The sequence below is a fragment of the Pomacea canaliculata genome, linkage group LG12 (genome assembly GCF_003073045.1).
Source record: "Pomacea canaliculata isolate SZHN2017 linkage group LG12, ASM307304v1, whole genome shotgun sequence".
In the NCBI taxonomy this organism is placed as follows: domain Eukaryota; kingdom Metazoa; phylum Mollusca; class Gastropoda; order Architaenioglossa; family Ampullariidae; genus Pomacea; species Pomacea canaliculata.
Window position 1 is genome coordinate 4,984,459 of NC_037601.1, and position 18,968 is coordinate 5,003,426.

General features: G+C 40.7%; 1 protein-coding gene across 1 annotated transcript; it reads right to left on the reverse strand.

The window, feature by feature from the left end:
• Window positions 1–2,305: 2,305 nt before the first annotated feature.
• On the reverse strand, window positions 2,306–17,176 carry LOC112553234 (tenascin-like). The gene is made up of 12 exons (XM_025220323.1): window positions 17,047–17,176; window positions 16,359–16,433; window positions 14,697–14,848; window positions 14,233–14,385; window positions 13,776–13,877; window positions 13,036–13,182; window positions 12,324–12,470; window positions 10,519–10,776; window positions 9,612–9,727; window positions 8,787–8,897; window positions 7,431–7,595; window positions 2,306–3,034 (listed from the first exon to the last, which is right to left on the reverse strand). The coding sequence occupies exons 2-11, from the start codon at window positions 16,421–16,423 to the stop codon at window positions 7,572–7,574; spliced, it is 1,275 nt and encodes a 424-aa protein (XP_025076108.1). The 5' UTR covers window positions 16,424–16,433; window positions 17,047–17,176; the 3' UTR covers window positions 2,306–3,034; window positions 7,431–7,571.
• Window positions 17,177–18,968: the final 1,792 nt, after the last annotated feature.

Consider the following 18,968-nt stretch of genomic DNA (forward strand, 5'->3'; position numbering starts at 1 on the left):
GCTTGTGCACAGATGACGCCCCTGCAATGGCTGGAAAGAAACAAGGGTTGCAATCTCTTATTAAAAAGGTTGCTCCAGACGTAGTTTGGACTCACTGCATGATCCAGCGTGAAGTTCTAGCTTCCAAAGATTTGAGTGTTGAGTTGAACACAGTGCTAACAGATGTCATAAAAATGGTAAACTTTGTGAAGAACAGTTCTGCCAGATCTCGCCTGTTTTCTCTGATATGTCAAGACATGGGAGCCGACTATGACACCTTGCTCTATTACTGCGAATCAAGGTGGTTGTCGCGTGGAAAAGCTCTCGCAAGAGTCTTTGAATTGCGGGAAGAATTGTGGGTGTTTCTGAAGGAGAACTCTTTCAACAAGGCTGACCTGCTTAAGAACGACCGATGACTGCTGCTAATGGCATATTTATCGGACATATTTGAGAAGCTGAACGTTGTGAATACTTCTATGCAAGGGAAGGACACCACCATATTACAAACAACTGACAAGATGAATGCTTTCGTCCGAAAAATTTTGTTGTGGACGCAAAAGATACGCCAAGAAAATATTTTTGATATGTTTCCGTGCTTGTGTAAGTGCAAGGCTGACAACTTGAATCTTGATCAGGTGAAGAATGTAATTATTGCCCATCTAAACGGACTGCAAGAAAGGTTTCAGCATTACTTCGCTGAAATTGATGTGACTAAATACGATTGGATTCGTAATCCATTTCTGGCTGATCCTAGCACAAGCGGGTTGTCCATGCAAGAAGAAGAGCAGCTCATCAACCTTTCGAGTGACCAATCCCTGAAAATGGTCTTCCAAACAACACCAGTGCCAACATTCTGGATTAGCATCAACGGTGAATATCCTCTCCTTTCTGAGAAAGCAATGAAAGTTCTTCTGCCATTTTCAACTTCGTTTATGTGTGAGCAAGGATTTTCAGCATTGGCAGCACTGAAGTCGAAATACAGAAATCGTGTGGACGCAGAGGCTGAGCTGTGAATAGCAGTGGGTACGAACATCGCACACAGGTTCGCTTCTCTGTGCAACAGCAAGCAGGCTCAACCTTCTCATTAATCAAAGTGAGTGTCCAATAAAGTAATATTTATTAGCACCACAGAATTTGCTTTAGTAAAATTTCATTAGCAGTTATACTTCTTGCAGACACGAACTTTGTTCTTCCGTTGTTGATTTCCTCGACGCGGCGTTCGAGGTTAGCTAAGGCTCCCCCCCACCCCCGCTCTTCCACCGACCTAGCTGGCTAAGGGGGGTCGCGGACGTACCGGTGTTCGTCAGGGGGGTCGTCACATGTAAAAGGTTGAGAACCGCTGCGTTATACCAAGCTGGAACATCGAGTGCACGCTTGACAACTTCACTGATGTTTGAAATACTTTTCTTTAACTAAACACTATTCCTCCCTGCTTTAGAACATTAGAGAATGTTCTTGTGCCCTAGAAATCCACGGTGATGTTGCTAAGTGATGACAGATTTGTTTATTTAACTCCCCTATGATCGCGGTGAATGTTTACAAACATGTTTAATGAACTCTGATCAGTCTGTAAGGAAGCGTGTGTACACGGCACGACACCCTGTCGAAGACTGTCCTTCCAGGCACCTTGGAGGGTTGCCGGCATCCCGGTGGCCAGAGGAAGAACTGACTAACGAACCTCTGAGTTTCTTTCTTCCCGTGTATCAAAGTCACGTGTTTGTAGAGGAAACAAGTAGAAGTCAGATAAATAAATAAAGAGCAGTAGAACAACTGCACACCTAATTAAACTTCAGCAAGGACGGGTTTGGTTGTACAGGTTATAGAAATATTCTTTTCTTAAAAACTGTATATTAAGACTAAAGAGTGTGTGATGAGTGAAGAAAAAGGTATAAAGGAATCGAAAGACGGAAAAAGTCAGTAAGCGCAGAAAGAGAGAGAGAAAATACACAGGTATGGTGAGGTGTGTGTCGCCATTTTGCTAGCGGTTGCTGTTAAAGCTCTTCAGTGTAGAACAAATATTAAAATAGTTTATTTGTTTCGTACAATTGAGTAACAGACGTGATGTATCAACTACCGTTATCGTTATTTTAAAGGGGAAGTAATATTGAGTACATAGTGATGTTATCACGTTTAGTCAAATGGGCAAATACGAACAATACTACTTATAATTTTAATTGCTTTCATGAAATTGTTCATTCTTCGCAATAGTTATTTATATTTGTTTTTACGAAAAGTATGCTTCGCTCATAGCTTTGTGAGAATGTCAGTTTTGGCTTTAATATGGAAAACTCAAGCATACAGTAAAGTTTAACAACATAATACAAAATAAACTTCAACTGTTTTTAATACCAAACCATTAAAGACTGTAACAATCTGAGTCATGTTCATTTCGTCAGTAAGGAAATAATCAACAGCAGTGTTTGATATAATCAGTATCCGTGTTTTTGCATAATTTTGAAAAGGAAACTCTCGGATGATTGTTATTTTTTTCACACTGAGTCAACTACCATTGCATAAACTATTCGGTGTATAGCGACAGTTCATTACTCGTTTTCTACAATCCAGGCACAATTAATGCTAAATTAATTAGTTAAACTTAGACTTTAAGTTCTTAAACATGTTAGTTTATCCAAGCAAATCCAAATCTGAAAGAAATAATACAACACATGTATATTAGAATCACTAGGCAATATAATCAAAGTAAACAATGAAAGTACAGTAGTCTGCACTAGGTTCAGATGCTAGAGTATTGCGAAAGGTTAATCTACACTGAGCATCATAAGTGGAACATGTAGTGAACAGTGAACAGTAGACTGGCGGTGTAAGCAGTGGGTACAGGAGACAAGTTGGTGCTACTGTGGCATTATCTCCATCCTCGAAAACCTCACGCGGCCAATGCCCCTCCAATAATTGTTCCCTTTAACAGGACTGTTGAGATGCGCGTGGCCACAGTCTTCCGGGTACCACCAGGCGCCTGCATGATTGTTGGTACAGCCGTACGGGTCTCGGTCATAGGTTGAAAACTCGTATCCGTTACTTTTGCTCATCTGATCTCCTGTAAACACACAAACACACACACACTTATATACTATTAGACACACAAAGTCCTATGCACAAATATATTATCACTACTAAACATCTACAGAAACTCTTATTATTAAATGTGTTATTTCTGTGTTGTTCATAACAAAGCCAAACACCACGCAACACAAATACAAAACGAGTTTTTCTTTAAATTTCCAATGATGCTTAACCCAGCATATCATCAAGAACATAAGAGTGAAGAGAACTGTTTTTAAACAGAAGAAAGCCTCAGCTAAAATATTTAAAAATGAATGAGTATAATTAACTCTCCCCTGTGGGACCCCGGGGTATGCTTGCCTAGCGAGCATTGTAAGAATAGGGTCCCTGCCATCCAGTTAACAACCCCACCATGTGAAAAAGCCTGTTACTGAAACAATACCAAAGAATTCATCACGGATGGCGAAGGTAATGAAGCACACCAGGAGACTGGACTAATGACGGACGACAGCCAAACCCGAGAGGGAGCTGGCGCCCCGACAGTGGATTTACTGAAGCCGAGGCAAAAGTTGAGGGTGGGGTGCTGGAACGTCCAGACCTTGTACCAGACTGGCAGGATGCTCCAATTAGTCAAGGAGTTTGACAACTACAACTTGGACATCCTGGGAGTCAGTGAGGTCAGATGGACCGGCACCGGAAAGAGGAGACTAGCGTCAGGACATACCATCTTGTTCTCAGAAAGATCAGACGCTCAGCACTCTGAAGGAGTAGCTCTACTCCTCAACAAGAAAACGGAAAAGGCACTGCTGGAATGGAAGCCTTATGGACCCAGGCTTTCGAGAGCAAGATTCCATTCAAAGTACACCAAGCTGACAGTGCTAGCTTGCTATGCACCAACAGAAGACTCTGAGGCAGAAGACAAGGATGCTTTTTACGATCAGCTCCAGGCAGCCTCAGAAAGCGTTCCAGCCCACGACATGTTGCTCATCATCGGCGATCTCAATGCCAAGGTGGGAAGTGACAACACCTGCAGGGAGCATGTCATGGGCAAACATGGAATCGGAACCATCAATGACAACGGACAGAGACTGGCAGACTTTTGTGAAGAAAACAACCTTCTGATTGGAGGCACACTCTTCCAACACAAAGACATCCACAAGGCAACATGGACATCACCAGATGGGATCACAAAGAACCAGATAGACCATCTCATCATCAACCGAAGATGGAGGAGCTCACTTCAAGATGTTAGAGCCTACAGGGGAGCAGACGTTTCCAGTGACCACACTCTTGTGATAGCCACAGTTTCTCTGAAGCTACGTCGATCGCGAGGAAAACAGGCACGTCAGCAGAGAGTGGACTCCGGCAAACTAAAAAATCCAGCCACCGAAAGGGCCTTTGCTATGGAAGTGAAGAACAGGTTCCAGGCTCTAGGAGACCAGCAAGAGATGACCTTAGACGACTTCAATCGAGTTTTACAGGAAACAGAAGAGAAAATACTGGGCTTCCAACGGAAGAAGAAAGAAGAGTGGATAAGAGAAGAGACATGGAAGAAGATAGACGAGAGAAATTCAGCCAAAAAAATCAACAGCACGAGATCTGAACGCCTGAAGGAACAACACAGACAAAGATATACAAAAATAAACAAAGAGGTAAAGAGGATGGCAAAAACCGACAAAAGAGACTACATAGAGAAACTGGCAGATGAAGCAGAAAAAGCAGCAAGGAAAAATAACATGAAGACACTGTACAAGATAAACAAACAGCTAAACAACGGGTTTAAGAACAGTGATGTGCCAGTGAAAGACGTGAACGGTAATGTCATCGAGGGAGAGGCAGAAAAACTACAGCGCTGGAGAGAGCATTTTGAGTCAGTTCTGAACAGAGCAGACCTCCCTCAGCTTGCAGACATCCAGCCAGCAGCTATAGACCTTGACATCTGCACAGACCCGCCAAGCCTAGAAGAAGTGACAGCAATCAAGACAATGAAGAGCGGAAAAGCTCCAGGGGCAGATGGAATAACAACAGCAGAGATGTTGAAAGCAGATGTCAATGTGACAGCTCCCAAGATGACTGAAATCTTCAGGCAAATTTAGGAATCGGGACAGCTTCTTGATGCATGGAAGACAGGGCTCATCTTCAAGTTACCCAAGAAAGGAGATCTTGGAGACTGCAATAATTGGAGGGGCATAACACTTCTTTCGTTCACCAGCAAGGTCTTCAGCAAGATTGTTTTGTCAAGACTGACGGCAACTCTTGAGAAAGACCTCCGACCACAACAAGACTTCGCCCTGGGCGATCCTGCTCCGAACACATCTTCATTCTGCGACAGATTCTGGAGCAGAGCAACGAATGGAACGAACCGCTGTACATCAATTTCATCGACCTGGAGAAGCCTTTTCACAGCATCCACCGCGAGTCCTTATGGAAGATCCTGAGGCATTACGGAGTCCCTGCAAAACTTGTTCAGGTCATTGCAATGCTGTACGGCGATTTCAAATCCCAGGTTGTCTGTGACACGGAGCTCACAGACATCCTTCAATTTCAGTACTGGGGTGAAGCAGGGCTGCATTCTGTCGCCGTTCCTCTTCATCCTGGCCATGGACTGGAGCATGAAGACTTCCACCCACAGTGAGAGGAGAGGGATCAGATGGACCATGACTATGACAGCAACAACAACGCTGGAAAACTTGTACTTTGCTGATGACATTGCCCTTTTGTCACACCACCACCAAGACATGCAGCAAAAAACAAATGACTTCTCAGAAACAGCTGGAAACCTTGGCTTGAAGGTCCGTGCAAGGAAAACGAAAAGTATGAGTATGAGTCCAAGACAGCATCAAACTAAATGGAGAAGATACTGAGGAAGTCAACAGTTTCACCTATCTTTTGTTCAAAATGTCAAACACCGGGGGTGAGGAGGTGGAGATTCGGTCCCGACTGGCGAAAGCCAGTCACGCCTTCGCCTCACTCAGGGGCACATGGAAGGCAAAAAACATCAGCCAGAAGATCAAGCTGAGAATCTTCAAGTCAAATGTGATCAGCACCCTCCTTTACGGATCAGAATCCTGGAAGATGACCAAAACCATCAGTAACAAGCTTGACGTCTTCCAAAACAGATGCCTCAGGCGCATACTTAACATCTTTTGGCCAAATACCATCACCAACGAAGAACTCCACCGAAGAACTGAAACCGAGTCCATCACCACGCAGGTTCAACAAAGGCGTTGGCGATGGATTGGACATCCCCCAGAAGACAGCAATGTTTTGTAATGTTTTTTTGGAAAAGTGAAACAAATGAAGTTCACAATACTGATAAAATATTCGCCACCTGCCATGACGACATGGAGTCGTAAGTGGCACACACCAGGCTCGTACTCCAGGCCCCGGACAGTGATTCCAGTCAATTTGGTGCAGTCTGACTCTTCTTGAAAGTTTAACCAGTTCTCCAAGTATTTTGGTATGTCAACCATGCAGTTTTCTTCATTTTTTTTTTTTACTCATTTCCCAACTCATTTTTAGCTCACTAGTAGATAATGTTTGAGTATTCTGCTGTTTTTGTGAGTGTGCATGCTGAGTAGATTGCAGTAACAATTGTCTTTCATTTCTGTTTATTTTGCTAACAGGGAAATGTTCTAAAAGCACTCACATATTCATGTCTATGTACCTTTTATTACCTGAAATGATGTAGCGTGCTCTATTTTATCATCATGCAAAATTTAGCACAGTGTCAATAATTAAGAGTATCCGATGTTTAGGAAAAACATGGTGGGTTTGCTCAAAATCTTTGAACCTGCTTTTCTCAATAAGGCGACCACCGTACTTCCACGCTTCAAAGCTTTATAACTCAATTTTAGGACTAGAAGAATAACTTTGTATCAAATAAAGAGCAAAACCATGTACATTTCCAAAATATGAAATTTGTAAAATCTCAAATTTCTGACTTGACTCATTTCGTCGTGGCTTGTAACATTTCACAATTAATAATTTGCATGCAGTCAAAGCCTGACAGACTCAAAACAGATTAAAGACAACACAATGACTAAAACTCACTAAAAGCGATTTAAGATAATGAAATTACTCTTTAAACAAGTCTGGTCAGGACTTTACAATACAGCCCTGAAGAAAACGGTCAGAAGCTCATAAGAAGGCAAAAAGAAAGAAAAAAAGAAAAAAAAATCCCAGATAAGAAAGAAATCCGCGGAAATCTCTTTTCCCTCCTCTTTTTCCCTGATCATTTCACTTGTTTTTTTCAAGTTACATCAAAAGAAACTCACGGGATAGGAGACGCTGTCACCCACGCACACAGGCACGCAAACCTACACACTCACAAATCTAGTGATCCACTTATTTCTTAACCAGCCAGACAGGCAGCCTGCCAGCTAACCTGCGTCTCACTCTTTCTTACTGCTCAGTGATCACGTACGTACCTGCGGTACCCGAGTAGCCGGAGACAGTAAGTTTGTAGTTTGTCTCAGGACCGCCCACACGGAATGTCGAGTACACAGCACCGTACACTATTCCTTTTTCATTTTCCATGAACACTGACAAGCGCCATGATCCATATGATGTCAGTGTGTGAAGCGTGGACAAGCCTGAGACAAGACATGGCAATCATCTCATGTCAACAGATAAGTCCAGCAGTGAAATATTTGTGTTCATCTTGCTCAAGAGTTCTCATGAACCACAGAAGTGTCGCTGATCATTACCTCTACTATGATGTTATAAAAATATTGACATTATTCTTAGACTTTAGATGATAAAAAGGTAAGTCACAAACTTATTGATATTTTAGCGTTGTTGTGTTATTACTACTAATAATAAAGCACATTTTCCATGTAAATAATAGGTCAACGCGTTGCATACAAAAAACAACAAATCTACAGTCAACCATACAGAAACATTAGGAAAAGCATCATGAAGCATACATCAACATAAATTGTACAACAGATAACACCAGCACTGGAAGAAGAATTAATTAGTGGGTAGAACTGTAATCCTGATTTGAAAATATGTTTGTGAAAGAGAAAGGCTTTAAGGAAGTATTTGAAGGCTTCGGATGTAGGCGCAAGGCGAATAGAGGGAGAACATGTCAAGCAGTGTGGCATGAGAAGGGAAAGGAGAGTCTACTGTCTGACACAGAGAAGAGAGCAACAAACTAGAGTGGTAAGGTGTCAGTACACACACACACGTGCAAACTCAGATACATAGAGTTGTATTTACACAGAGCGATATATATCTTTAAAAAGGTATGAAACTACAATCATGACACATATACACAGGTGGTTATAAGACCATCTTCACAAACTAGATGTAGACAAATATATATATATAGATTGCTTGAAGGACATTTTTACACCCAATATCCTTATCACAACAAAACAAAATTATAGACTATAATACAACTGCTCGAAATATTTTAGCTACTGTGCATTAATAAAGTTCTGAACCTATCCACACCATGCAATCAGATAATCATACAGAAAACAAAACAGCAAAAAATAAAAAAACAAAACAAAAACAAACCACATGATATGCAGCAGGATGCTAAGCATGCTAAGGAAATAGTACACAAAATATTGAGCAATATGAATCGTAAAACAAAAATATAATAAAGCAACATAAACAACCTTTGTATTAACCAGTATACATCACACAAACAACACAATAAAACAGAATACCTGATTACAGACTAACTTTGACTGTAAAACTAAATGTCGAGGTTACAATTATGCAGGAGGAGCGAGTAATGCCAGAGAATGAAAGAGATATGTACAACATCTTACCCAGCCAAACATCGTCAGAGTTGTGACCAATAGAGGGTTTACCAAACCTTGTTCATATTCTGTCCAGTTCCGGTCAAAGTCAGCGTCTCTGTCAAAACGTCTCTGGAAAATCTGCACATCACACAAGTTCACAGGTCGTTACTATGGGTACCAAAGGGCAGCATGCTCGACAGAATTCAACACTAATCACAGTTTAATGAGTTGACAAAGGATGAGTCATAATTGACAAAATATAACAGCTTACGACTTTTATTAGCTGTGATCATGACAACACTTCACGGTTACGATAAACTATGTGAACCTGGTATAATGGCATAATAGTGACATTCATGTAAACATAATATACACTTTGCTGGCTGTAAATGTGTGACATCAAGTGGTTGTGATCAATCATATGGGAACATAATAAACCTAACAAATGCATGATACACGCCGCGATTACAAAAGCATTTTTTCAACTCCTTATCAAACCTACAGTCCCAGATCATAAAGCAGGAATGGATGCAAGAGGTTACAGGATGCGACTACAGACAACCGACACACGCACACCAACACACTAAATGTAGGCCTGTCTAGAACAACCCTCAACCCACGGAGTCTACCTGAGACATAGACAAACTGTTGGAAACAGAAGGTGAACAAGCATACTCTCCTGCCTCCTGCTGAAAATGTCGAAAGATATCAAAGAAAAATTATTCGTTGATACTATGAGCTGTACGTATGTGACCCTGGGTATAAGTGGTGTCGCACTTTTACGAGCAGTATACAGTGTGCAGGAGAGATGCTACATGAGCCATACACACTGACAAACACGACCACACTTACCAGCCAGCCACCATTGTTCATGATACACCCCACTCTCAGATGTCCCTTGTTGTATGGAAGCTGAATTGTGTACACACCGCTCTTGGCTCCTGTTCCACGCCAGTGTAGACATGACACTATTTTTACACAAACAAATCATTCCGCCCATAAGGAAATGTTATAAAGGGCGCAATGGAACTTCGTACAATGACAGAAACAATCGAGGATAAGTACGGTAATAACCATGACAACTTTAATAGCTGATCATACAACAGTCAAGGAAAAGACTGAGTCCCTCGGGAACAAATGTTTCTATGTGCATGCAGCACACAGTTCAGACTGCTCTGATACAAGACAGTCATACTTGCTGACAGGCGGTAACACTAGCCACCCCACCCCCCCAATTCTATCTCTATGTCTACGAGTATTGACTGCAACGTGTACATATTCTTAGTCCTCCTCTTTAATGTCACTTCTACCTCCTCATCTTTGTAGCCACTTCCTCCTCTAACCTTTACAATCAGATTTTTTATGGAATAATAAAGTGACAGTTAGTAACGACTTTCAATTACAGTCTCGACAACAAAGATATGGGGTAGTGGCAGCTGTAATGTTCTTCATCGATACATTCCCCTCTGTGGTGCACTAGTGCATTAACCCTTAAACCAATGTGTCTGAGGTTAATTGCCATCTTACAATGATTAGAAAGGAAGAAAATCATTAGCTCGTGGACATAAATAAACAGTGAATGTTAAACTTTTTAAATCCGAAATATTATGTCAACATTGAGATGACAGTTGTTTGATGAAAATAATTACTGTAAACAGCTTACTAGAGTATGTTTACTGTAAGAAACAGACAAACTGACGGTACACAACGTGTGGGGACAAGCTGAGTACTACACATAGTTCTACTGCTTCTCACTTACTTGGAGCACGACACTTCTTCTCGGTTTTATTAAACTTGAAGCCTGAATGGCAGGTACATCTGCCCGACAAACAATCGCTGTTGGGGTCATGACAGTCCATCTTGCTGTGACACAGTAAGTTGTACCAGTTATCGTGTGATGCAAAAGTGGACTTGCATGATCTCTGGTAGTGGGTCCAGCCTTTACTCCCCTTAGGAGACCAGCCTGAGGGAGACTCACGAGCGGTCACATTATGAAGTCGACACCGACCTCCATAGGCTGGCACGGGAGAGAGAGAGACAGAGAGACATAACTGACCATGATGCAAAACATTATGATTCTGAGTGTCCAGAGCTGCAAGGCGTGCTAAGGAGGTCTGGGCACTTATCTATGATTAGCGATGAGAATACATTTTCCACAAATGACAGTGCATTTTCCCAGATCGTATTCTCTTTAAAAATATGAGATAAGTGTGACAGGATAACCACTATCCAAGCTCAGTATATTTCTAGTTCTTTGGATTTGAGCTAAAGACTTTCAAAAAGTCACGATACTTGTTTCTTTGTAACATAAATCACTTGTCTCTCAATGCTCATGCAAGAACAACTGTATGCAAGGAGTGCTAAGATAGATAAACCTTAGTTGCAAAGTTGCTTAAGTAAGAATAAACAATTATAAATATGTGATTTCCAAAGCTCATACTCCCGCTCCTAAGACGCGTGGTCTTAGCGATTGACAGAAGAAGGAGACAAGGACAGCAAAGGAACAGAATGATGAACAGGACTGATGACTCATAAAAACAACTGTAGGAAATGCAAGGAGAAATCAGAGAACAAGAACTAAGAGTGTCGGTATTCAGCAGACGAGGACGAGTAGGGAAGAAGCAATAAACGGAAAAAGCGGAGAAAGGAGTGGTTGAAAAAGGACAAGCATGATGTGGACTGTGTGAGTATTGCTCAAGGATGAGGTGTGTCTTCAGTGCTAATTGAAAAGATTCAATAATGGATAGGTGGCGGAAGTAGAATAGAAGAGAGTTGTATTGTTTAGCTGCACACTAAGTAAACATTCCTTGACCTTAAGAAGGAAAAGCAACTGATTGTGTGCAGGGCTTAGTACCACAAACTGTGCAGGAATCAGTTTATATTAGCATCGGTTCGTACCATTGTTATTTATTTCTTTAAGCTAGTGCTCCTGCAAATGTTTGAACATCATTTCAGGCCAGTACACCAAAGAAAACAAGTTTATTGGTGGACAATTGAGCTATTCTTCAATTTCTTACTTTTATTCAGTCATAATTAAAGTGGAAGTCTGTAGTAAATACAGGAGTTTATCTCTGTATATGTGGTGTAGTAGATTCACACTCCACTGCAGTAGTAACTAGATAGTCGTGGGTTCAGTGTGATTTTACCTTTACACTTTCTTCCTTAACAAAGACAATAGCTATCAAAAGTTAATTAGCACACGACCAATTTTATAATTCCATGCAATTTCACAGACTTTGTTTTATCCTAACTAAATGTATTAAGTACCTTTTGCATTCAAAAATGTTTGTAGATTATGGCGAGTTCAGTAGGCTGTGAAAAAACGTTTCTTGTAGTGTTTATGTAGGCGTCTACAAATGGTAAACATATCAAGAGACTAAATATTTCAACAGTGTTCCCATTTTTTACGGGTTTCTGTTGATTTTCTTGAGAAAGCGTGCTATTAATAGAACACAGTGCAGGACACAGGAAGCAGACTTTAGCAGTTCTAGAGTACACAGGAATCTTCCATCTTTAAGATCATTTTAGTATAGCAATGTTCCAAAGCATTTTACTCATACAAACCTCTGAAGTCAAAGGTGAGGCAACGCTTGTCAGCCAGGCACCTGTCCTTGCAGTCTTCCAGACTGACTCCATTCGAGTACAAGTCTCCACGTAGAGCGGTGTTTGGATACTCAGTAAAGGTGTCCTGCAACTCGTCTGTGCTGCATGCTAATACAAACAACTCTTGTAAGCAATCAATTACATTGGTTTTCTTTAAGTTGAAGATAATTGTTCTACATTTTGACGCATTTCGTACAACATCCATAATCAAGTGAAGAAATTTCTAATGTTTTTTCAGCCCACGTGTTTTCTTTCACTCTTTCTTCCTTTTTTTCAGTCTATCTAAACGCGGCTATATTGTTTTACAATTAATTCCTCTAAGAATGAGAAAGTCACATGTGACCCTCCACGACGAAATGAGTCTTAAGTCGCGCGGAGCAGTTTTGTGCTAGAGACCCCGAAAAGTGATAGGCGACAGTTGTGTGCAGTTTGACTTTAAAAAGGGATTCCTTGGTTATTAAGATTAGAAGAACAACTTGTGTATCAAAAGAAAGGTCAGAACCTGTACTTTTTAAAAGTATACAGCTTGGCACTTCTCAAATTTCCGACTTAAGACTCATTTCGTCCTTGAGGGTCACATATAAAAGCTCTTCCGTCCCTAGCTGTAACAAGCCGAGAACAAAGTTCAGTTTCTTGCGGTCAAGCATACCACACAAAACAATTTTCTACTCACTGCCAGAGCAGATATCATAAGGTGTTGTAAAGAAGAACCCAGGGTCACACCGACACTGGTCTTCATAGCACACGGCGTGTGGCTGATTGCAATCGTCGTCTGTCGTGCAGCTTTGATCCTGCCAGGTGTTTGGCTCGCCGACTTCGCCTACAAGACAGTTATACTTGCTGACAGGCGGCAACACTAGCCACCCAGCAATTCTAGTTCTATGTCAAAGTATCTGACTGCCACGTGTACATATTCTTATTCCTCCTCTTTAATGTCACTTCTACCTCCTCATCTTTGTAGCCACTTCCTCCTCTAACCTTTACAATCAGTTTTTTTATGACGTAATAAAGTGACAGTTAGTAACGACTTTCAATTACAGTCTCGACAACAAAGATATGGGGTAGTGGCAGTTGTAATGTTCTTCATGGATACATTCCCCTCTGTGGTGCACTAGTGCATTAACCCTTAAACCAATGTAGCTGAGGTTAATTGCCATCTTACAATGATTAGAAAGGAAGAAAATCATTAGCTCGTAGACATGAATAAACAGTGAATGTTAAACTTTTTAAATCCGAAATATTATGTCAACATTGAGATGACAGTTGTTTGATGAAAATAATTACTGTAAACAGCTTACTAGAGTATGTTTACTGTAAGAAACAGACAAACCGACGGTACACAACATGTGTAGACAAGCTGAGTACTACACAGTAAGTTTTACCAGTTATCGTGTGAGGCAAAAGTGGACTTACAGGATCTTTGGTAGTGGGTCCAGCCTTTACTCCTCTTAGGAGACTCGTATGAGGAAGACTCTAGAGCGGTCACATTATGAAGCCGACACCGACCTCCACGGGCTAGCAAGGGAGGTAGAGAGAGAGAGACATAACTGAACATGATGCAAGACATTTTGAACAAAGAAAACTGAAAGCAAGTTATCTGAACATTTTCGTAAGTTATTCTGTTACTTAAACGATTTCAGAAAAACGCGTGGTAATCAGTTGTATATTTGTATTTCTTTACTGTTGTCTTGCTAAGAGCATACCTGTTAGACACTAATTTTACAATAATTTTAATTTGGAATGTTTCCCGATTCCTGCTCTGCTCCCCCAGTTTTGTCAGTCCTTAGTCCTCATGCTAGAGTCCTGGATGTCTTGTTCTTTAAGATCATTTTAGTATAGCAATGTTTCAAAGCATTTTACCCATACAAACCTCTGAAGTCAAAGGTCAGACAACGCTTGTCAGCCAGGCAGCTGTCCTTACAATACTTCAGACTGACTCCATCAAAGCTAGCAAGGTGGTTTCCACGTAAAGCGGTGTTTGGATACTCAGTAAAGGTGTCCTGCAACTCGTCTGTGCTGCATGCTAATACAAACAACTCTGGTAAGCAATCAATTACATTGGTTTTCTTTAAGTTGAAGTTAATTGTTCTACATTTTGACGCATTTCGTACAACATCCATAATCAAGTGAAGAAATTTCTAATTTTTTTTCAGCCCACGTGTTTTCTGGCATTCTTTTTTCCTAAGTCTAAATGCAGCTATATTGTTTTACAATTAATTCTTTTAAGAGTGAGAAAATCATATAAAAGCTTTTCCGTCCCTATCTGTAACAAGCCGAGAACAAAGTCGAGTTTCTTGAGATCAAGTACACCACACAGAACCATTGTCTACTCACTGCTAGTGCACGTATCGTTTGTTGTATAAAAGTATCCTCGGTCACACAGACACTGTTGTTTGAAGCAAGCGGCGTGTGGCTGATTGCAATCGTCGTCTGTCTTGCAGCTTACCTTGTGCCAGGTCTTTAGGACGCAGTCTTTGCCTTGGCATCTAGAATTTGTACTTTTGAAAATTATTAATATTTCAATGTTATCGATTATTATTTTTGCTTTTACTTTAACATCGCCGCCCCACTCCCACCAAAAAACTAGCACTTCCTCAGATCCATTATTGTAAGACATATAACTTATGAAGTGTAAGACCTTATTTTATATTAATATCTCATTAAGGCTGTATATTCTTTTACAGTGATGTTTAAGAGACCTTAACTGCATCAAAGAGAGTTAAGTTCATAAAAGCATTAAATAACAGGCTCAAGGAACCCAGTAGTGTTTGATAACAAAATAGAGAATAGTTTTATACGACAATATACGTCTGCTAAATGTGACCCACGTCACGTGTGTGTGTTGTTTTCAGTTTTGTTTTTGGAGCCCATCATGCATGAAACCCTCCAAGGCAATCTCACTTCCTTTTCCATCAGGAAACATGATTTGAGGCCTACACTTTGCATGCTACTGATAGCAGTCACTAACAAAGATCTTACCATCAGACATACAGACAGTTTGAACACACACAATGGAGCACTGTAAAACAGACATCTAGATGACCGGGATGCCGCTTGAAGAGTTTAAATACTTTAAATACTTAGACGCCACCTTCTCCAGCTCCACCCAAGGTAACCGCAGCAACAGAAGTGGAAATGGTTGGACATGGTCTGGTGCACTCATAAAATTGCTTTAGTACTAAAATCTTTACAAGTCCCTTGTAGTACCAACCTTGCATTACAGATGTGCAACACGTACTCTGCTTGCCGATATGGAGAGGAGAATACGAGAACATGTGGCTGAGAGGACTACTGGTGATCTTGTACAGGGAACATACGAATAATGACTTGGTACGAATCTCGGTTGCAACACTCGTAGGACAGCAGGAAGCTCTTCTTGCAATAGTCAAGTCACGTGAGCTGGTGAGGTCTGACCACGTGACCCGACACGACTCTTTGTCAAAATCCTTCAAGGTACCTTAAAGGGGGGAGGGGGTTCGATGCCAGTGTTGCCAGAGAACATCAAGGAGTTCACCTGCGCAGGACCACCTCACTAGCGCCCTAAACTACTGCAGTTGCAATACTTTATTACACATTACGGGTTGATGCTATTTAGACATTTCGCTGGCGATTGTATGCCCTCAGTATCACGCACTACAGTACATCTTAATGAATCCTTTTCATGAAAGTGTTTGTCTGCCACTGCCAACATTACATAGCACATCAGACATCACATGAGACCTCAAGTTAGACATTCAATGTTAACATACATAAAAACAAACAAACAGAAAGACCGGGCGCTCCGGAAAGTAAAACCAGCAGTGTGATTCAATAAATTATGGTGAAACATGTCACTAAAACAACAATTCTTATTTTAATATTTGTCATTATTTACATATTATTTAGACGATTGACAAAGGATCACGTATTTCAGTTTGTTCATGACTACGTAAAAAGCTGATTGAACCTTTTGCATGTATTGTAAGCCAAAAGTCAAGAAGAGTCAAGACGATTTACCTTCCTGTCTCCTGCGTCAGGAGACAAGGAGACACGCACAGGAGACATAAGAAGAATCGCAGCATTTTTATGCACCTGTTAATCACATGCAACAACGAGAAGTTTCGTGAGTCTTTCTCGTATAATATTTCTTTATTATATTAACTTAAATCAGCAAAATATTTACTACTTAAAATAAAAAAATTAATAATAAAATAATTGGCAAATATCATTCGTAGAAACTAGAAACAAACACAAATAGAAACGACCACTCAAAGCTTAAGACTAAAACTAGGTTAGTGTCTCTGGCATGCATGAACACATGAAGTACAAAAGACCAGTGTCAAAAGTGACAACAAATAGCAATCAACAAAGGTATGTAGGAAAGACAGCCTATTCAAGAGATAGGAAGGTAATAAATAAGAGAAACGGTTAGTAATATGACTTGTTACAACACAATAGGGTATGCTTCTCCCTTCGATACATTATTTCATAAAGCATGTAAAGACAAAAAAGACTACTACTAAATGTCTAAGAAAGTGTAGAAAGAAGAAAATACAGGAAGACAGAACAGCTTATACCAGAGAAAGGAAAGCTTATAGAAATCTGCTAACAGTAAAGAAACAAAACTACAATCAATTAAAAATCGTCTCTAGAAAATGCAGTCAACAAACCAAAGGAGTTCTAAGAGTTAATTAGGAGATACAACCTGTAGTGGACCAAATCAGTGAAGAGGGTGGGTAAAGCCCTTCCAAACAATACTAAAAAAAGGGGTGATGGATGTGGATGGTCAAGATAACCCTTGTGAAAGTACCAGTAGTCAAATGCACCTGTGGACAATCAGATCACAGAGTAGGTCAAAGAGGCAATTAGTTACTTAAAGTGTTAATCAACAGGCCCAGATGGTATTTGTCAATAATATATTAAAAGCTGCATCCCCGGTTATTACTCCCTTGCTAAACTGTTTAATTCTATGACCCAAGGAATGAACTTAATCTGTGATTATCCCACTATACAACAAAGGTGACAACAACCAGTCAAGTAATGTCCGAGGTATCTCCCTTACTAATACATTTAGGAAAATTCTTTACATGTTCTCTAAATAAAATATTAACCCAGTGGACGGAAAGCAACCAATTAAATGACAACGACAATGGTAATTCCTTATTAATGAGAGGTAAAATCAGTAAGAAAACGCATTTTCCATTTAGCTGCCACCCTTTACAGGGAAAGAACTAATTGAAGTAATTATAGTACTATGAGAATAATGTAAGGTAAATGAAAGCTGTACATGTACAAAAGTGGTGGTTAAGAAGAAACATATATTTCCAAGATTTCCTAGAGTTAGGAGGTATCTCTAGAGGCCTCATCTAATTTTCTTGAATGTGCTTAGGTAGAAGTTCATGAAGTTCAATTTCTTAAGATGGAGAGGGAGGCTGTTCCAGAGCACGCTCCCTGAGTATTTCAAACATGATTTAAAAAGGTCTAGTCTAGAAACGGAAATAGTAAGTTTTGGAGAAGTTCTTGTGTTCTTGGAGGAAAATAGTAAAGAGTCTATCATACTGTTTACCCGTCAGTATTTTGTACATGAAACTGCATTTGTTAAATTTAAGTCTGTTTTTAACAGGAAGGCCGCCTTGAAAGGAACAATGAAACACAAGCAGGTTTTTGTCGGTATATCATATTTTCACATTATATGCGGCAGTAGAGAACTAATTCTCCCAGAATATGAAGCTATGAGTAGCATTCATAGATTTTCAGAAAGCCTACACTAATGTGCAACAAGCAATATTACTACCCAAATTATCACAACCAAGTATGCATAGTAAATTATAGAGGATAATAAAAAGCATATACCAAGATCTCCAGGAATGTGTCAGAGAAAGAAATCAAGGCCTCCATGTATAAGAAAATATTGTAAAACTGCAAAGAATCACATCACGCACTCACCCACGCGGCTTGTGATGTGTCGGCGGTCATCCGCTCACACTAACAGTACCGGAAGCCTACACATGTCTCACACAGACCCTCGTGGTCACCAACCTGCTACTAAACCTGCACCAGTCCCACGGATTTCTACTGGCTCCTGGTGGTCACTCCTGGCTTCTGTGTATACTAATAGTACTGGCCTTCCAGTCCACCCTAAACCTAGTGGTCACTCTTGGCTGCTGTGTCCACTGACAGTACCGGCCTTCCTGTCCACCCCTAGCCTAGTGGTCACTCTTGGCTAGTGTGTATACAAACAGTACCGGCATTCCAGTCCACCCTTAGACTAGTGGTCACTACTGGCTACTATGTATACTAACAGTAGCGGCCTTCCAGTCCACCCTTAGACTAGTGGTCACTACTGGCTACTAAGTATACTAACAGTACCGGCCTTCCAGTCCACCCTTAGACTAGTGGTCACTACTGGCTACTATGTATACTAACAGTACCGGCCTTCCAGTCCACCCTTAGACTAGTGGTCACTACTGGCTACTATGTATACTAACAGTACCGGCCTTTCAGTCCACCCTAAACCTAGTGGTCACTCTTGGCTACTGTGTCTACTGACAGTACCGGCCTTCCAGTCCACCCTTAGCCTAGTGGTCACTCCTGGCTGCTGTGTCCACTGATAGTACCGGCCTTCCA